The 5,008-nt window shown below is 42.0% G+C and overlaps 1 protein-coding gene across 1 annotated transcript in view; it reads right to left on the bottom strand.

Annotated features, from left to right (window-relative positions):
* Positions 1-4,412: 4,412 nt before the first annotated feature.
* Positions 4,413-5,008, bottom strand: part of LOC111499321 (probable plastid-lipid-associated protein 11, chloroplastic) — a 3,636-nt gene continuing 3,040 nt past the window's right edge. Inside the window, exon 3 of the mRNA XM_023150895.1 lies at positions 4,413-4,779. Coding sequence (XP_023006663.1) covers positions 4,680-4,779 — 100 coding nt within the window. The 3' untranslated portion in view covers positions 4,413-4,679. The remainder of the gene's footprint in view (positions 4,780-5,008) is intronic.

The raw sequence follows: 5,008 nt of genomic DNA, 5'->3' as shown, positions 1-5,008 counted from the left end.
CCCCCCCCCCCCTCCCAGAGCTAGAACATAGGGCCGACCTCCAAGCTTTTCATGAGCACCAGTGAATAAGAGAAGATCACGTCTCCGAAGGTGGCGGTATCACTATCTACAGGTCGAGTCACGAAATCAAAAGTGTACATACACGACGTCGTGAATCAAGAAATTCAGGTGATAGACGAAGGTGTTGATTCGTGCCTTAGGGACAATCATCCGTGCCAGTGTATAAAAAGACATTTGAAATTCTGACACGAGGAGAGCTTATGGACAAAAAATGAGGATTTCGACAGCTTTTGTCACTAATGATCCGTGTTCACAAGAGTAAGATAGTTAAATGTCTTATAATGTTCAAGAAGCCAGCATTCTTGTCGGAAGGATTTTTTAGGAGGCTCGTACGCCTACCGAACATTCTTGAAGGAGGGAACAAGATGATGAAGAAGCCACAAAGAAAAAAGAGGGAAGGTATGGAGGAAAATCTGGGAAGGGAACAAGGAGATCTCTGAAAAGGGAAGGCAAGTAAGTAATAGTCGAAATGTTGAAGAGGAGACAACCCGCTCCTAAACTTTAGACTAGGCGCGTCGCGTGCTCGATCTAGCAATCTTGGATAATTGTTTTGATGAACTCTCACTAAACTCAAAAAGAAAGAAGAGAAAGAACTTGGAGTTGGGGCTGACATAATAGGTTGCTTGCTTACCAAGCCATCCTCGCTTCGCTCCTTCCCCTCGTCAACTCGGTAAAGCAATTTCATTGCCTGAACCTATTCTATTGTTCTCACTACTTCACTCCTCTCCTCTTCTTGTCGAGCAACTTCGCCCCTACAGTTCTATTATTATTCTTGACTTTACTTATTATTATATAAAAACGACTCACTATCAAAATGAAAGATGATCGATTCTACCCAAGAAGATAGAGAGTCCCACATGCGAGAAAAGGTCACAAATAGAGTTAAACCAAGTAAGATTGCAAAGGCATAATGATAGTAGGGTCGGGATATCCCCGCCCTTCGAACCAGATGTGAAGGTCTCCCCTCATTCGGCTCTCTACAGGGGAATCTCCACTCACTGCTTCCCCTAATATCCTCCCTTTACCACATGATGGGGGTTTATAGGAGATCCTAGAGGCTCGCTCGAAAAGACTGCTAGATCATACCTTTTGACACAACTCGACTCTAGTAGTCACTAGACTCACTATAGTAGTCCGTCTAGCTACTCTTGCTGAAATCATTACTCTTAATTCTCCTGTGCTCTAGCAATTGCGCTCCCTATACCACAACCATGTAAGTAGGTAGGGACAATCAATCCATAGTGACGGGAATCTAAGAATGAATGGGGATCCCTATCAATATAAAAATGAAAAATATTTAAAGTTTTCTCCCTTTCTCTCACTCAATAGATGTATCTGGTCTGATACGGCTTAGTAAAGCAATACGAGATGATGGAATGCAATGTGATGGATGGTTGAAGGCTGCCTGCGCCCAAAAGCGATGATTCACTTGTCCCCTTGTCCATAGGGACCTCGTGGCATACAACCGAAACGACACTCACTAGATAGCCACCCATTTCTCTCTTTTTACAGCCTCGTGGATGGACGCAAGAAGGGAAGTTACAGAACGGGGCTGTGAAGGCTCGCGAAGTAGACAGCAAACAACAGCTTTTCAGCCGCTTAACCTTGTATTGTATATTATTCTAGCGCTAGGCTAGCGCGCCCCTTTCTCTAATAATCAAGTCAACTTTGAAACTGGCAGCTCTGCTATACTATACTAGTTGTAGGGCGGCGGGAGCTTTAAGAATTTAATATCAAGTAAAGGGAACTCTATCCTGATCTTACGAATCTAAAGATCTCAAAATGGAAGAACAAGCTCTTTTGCTCGCCCCTCTCCCTATCTCTTAGGGGGCGTAAGCACTGAACTTGATAAGGGATGGGATTCATTCACTTGCATTATTGCTAGCACTACAAAAAGCTCCGGTCTTAACACCCTGACTACTGTTGTGCAGCCTTTCCTCGGGTTCGTAGAGTCGGGTTTTTAGCTTACCCACAACGGAGGAGCCGCTCCCACCAAGCAGGCGGCCACGGGTCATAACGCACTCTTCGCACAACAAATCCACTTTGAAGTTGACTGATTTGCTCAGCCAATCGTCGGAATGTGTACGAGATACCATAGGGGCCCAATATCTCAATAGCACCTTTGTCTAAAGCTTCAAATGAGACTGAATATTCGAAACGCAGGAACGATCTGACTAAAAAGTCATTCAAAAATTGATCGAAGAACCAGCGTTTATTGAAGAAGCTATAGAGTCGATTACAAAAAGTACTAGTTTGAAAGGCTCGTTGGAATTGTCCGCTACGAGATTTACATTGTACGCAACAGAAGCACCTGAAGTACTAAATATAATAGGTATTAGTTTGGTTATGGTTGGATCAGCAAACTTGGATTTGGCAAGAATCTCATTTTTTGGTAGTATGAAAGGGGAATTGGCTCAAAAATTGGATAGGGGTCAAGATGCAGTCGGGCGCCGGTGGCTAACTCAAGTGCCCCCTGAACCGCGTGAAATGGTCGCCTGTTACACCGCTCACTAACTTTGCCTGGGGTGAGGGTACCTATTATTCGTTGGCGGTCCAACGCACCCCTACTTAAAGGATGCTGCTTAATTACGAAGGAAATTCTTTTTTCATCGTGAGAGTTCCCTTTTATTAAGTGCATCGAGCCAGGAGTAAACATCATCATCATCTGCAGACAAATCCAAATCCTCTTTCATCATTAGCTTAGCTAAAGTGGAATAGTATGACAGGCTTTTCGGAAAATGAAACGAAACCCACTTGGTCAATATAAAAAAGATCCGCTCAAAAAGACCTCTTACACCCCCCTCGCTAAGTGATCAAGTTTAGTCGAAATTTGCTTTATCAATTTCTCCCACTCCGGACTGACTTCCTGGAAAGATAGGATTGGACAATTTTGCTGGTTCTGGAGCTGACCTGATTATTAGAGAAAGGAGGAAAGACTTTTTTTTTAAAGAGGTTGAGTAAGGGGGGCGGAGCTTGAGGCTTCTCAACCACAGGAACAGGGAACGAATCCTCCAAAAATGGAATGAGTTCGCAATGACTACCACAATCAACCCCCTCACCACTGACCGCTATTTTTTCTTGGTGAGAGTGAACAATGTTTTTTCTGGCATTCCTTTCTATTGATGAAGAGGTGACCTCGTGCTCTTCAAGAAATTCAGGCAAAGACCCCTCCGAGCCCGAGTTTACTAGGGATCTTAAAGGGGCACCCAATCAAGGCCGCCACCCTCGCCCTTTAGAGATAGGGGCAAAGCAGCGGGACCAATAGAGAAAGGGACGCAACAAAAAGTCTTCAAAAAAAGGCGTCGGAGGCCTCAAACTCACCTGGAGTTGGAGAATAACAAAACACTTTCTCAACTAGAATGCATCAACAAAACTACCCTTCCATATGGATTGTCGTGGCATGAACTTTGTCAAGAAATTTTGGGACTTCCTATTGATCTTGATTAGTTCCAGCTTGTTGAGAGTTCTCTTTTCTTTCTAGACTGGACCCTTTTTTAGACAGTCTCCTGAAACACCCGCTTATCCCGCATGTGCTTTCGGAGCCCCCCACTCATTCAATGACTTACTTGTGATTGCAGTCATTCCCCAGAAAAAGAGAGAGGAGGGAATCTTCTGCTCCCGTTTATGTGACGAACCGAACAACCATCGTTAGGTCCTGAATTCTGCAAACCACCGGATCCTAACCAAGATCTAATCTCCATTACGTGGTACGATATATCTATTGATCCGAAGAACTGATTTTCAGTTGTAAGTCATCTATTCTGCTCCTATCTAAAGTGATGCTAGGTTACTTCACCTTCACCCTTCACAAAAAAGGGTGCAGGTGCATTTCACTCGGCCTTTACACCAATGTTTTATCCTCTTGTCTTGGGGAAGCTGGAGAATTCCAACAACCTACGAGCTTCGACCCACCAAAGTAACTTCCCACATCTGTGGTAAAATTGTTTTGTTGGAAGTTGAACCTAACCATCGGGCTCGTTTCCATCTTTTTACTCACTATTTTTAAGTTTATGAGAGTATACACAAAATTAAAAGTTAAAAACCTATAGAACACTTTTTTGGGATCATGATAAATTTGCCCGTCAATCAAGGTATTAGTAAAAAAAACATAATCAAGATTTCACATGCCAATATAAATATTTTTATGAAATGATATTGTAACAGCCCAAGCCCACCATTTGTTACGATCTCAGCCCACCACTAGCAAATAATCTTCTTTGGAATTTTTCTTTCGAGCTTCCCCTCACTGATGTGGGATCTCACTAAAGATAATTGGATGGAATACAGATGAATTGATACCTGTGACAACATATATTTATCAATAGATAGGTAGGTGCCTACATACATTCATCGACCAGTAAATATGAAGATTGTATATGAACATTTGAGCCTTTTAACTTTTGACATGAATATTACCCCATTATCCATTGTTAGCCCACATAATGGTAATCAAGATTTACAACAATAATACCCAAACAGTGAGAGCAGCAGCATGAGTGTTGCATAATAAGGACACAGATTCCAGAAGGATAGACGTACTCGGGATCAATTTAGATTACTATAACACTAATACTGCATCGTGTTTCTATAGTAGCAATGAAAACCAGTGATCTAGCTTTTCATTCTTTCCAAGTGTAGGGAGCACGTTCAACGATCAAATAATCATCTCGAATATCTTTTACAACCCGGATATCATCATCGAGGTATACCGTCTCGAACCTATAGAAAATAAGACAAAATGCCACATTTATGCTCATGATTGAATAACAAAAAAAATGGTCGAGAAAAGAACCGAACATCTAATACTCTTATCTGTAAGATCTAGACATTATCTTTCGTTCAAGTTTAGATACAAGTATCAACGCCCAAACCATTACATGTTGCTGGAGATGTGGACATGAACATTTAAGTTAGAAATGGACCAAAAAAAAAAAAAAAAAAAAACAAA

This window comes from Cucurbita maxima, unplaced genomic scaffold, assembly GCF_002738345.1.
Source record: "Cucurbita maxima cultivar Rimu unplaced genomic scaffold, Cmax_1.0 Cma_Scf00026, whole genome shotgun sequence".
Taxonomy (NCBI): Eukaryota; Viridiplantae; Streptophyta; class Magnoliopsida; order Cucurbitales; family Cucurbitaceae; genus Cucurbita; species Cucurbita maxima.
The sequence above is the reverse complement of the archived record's forward strand: the minus strand, read 5'-3'. Positions and strand labels throughout refer to the sequence as shown.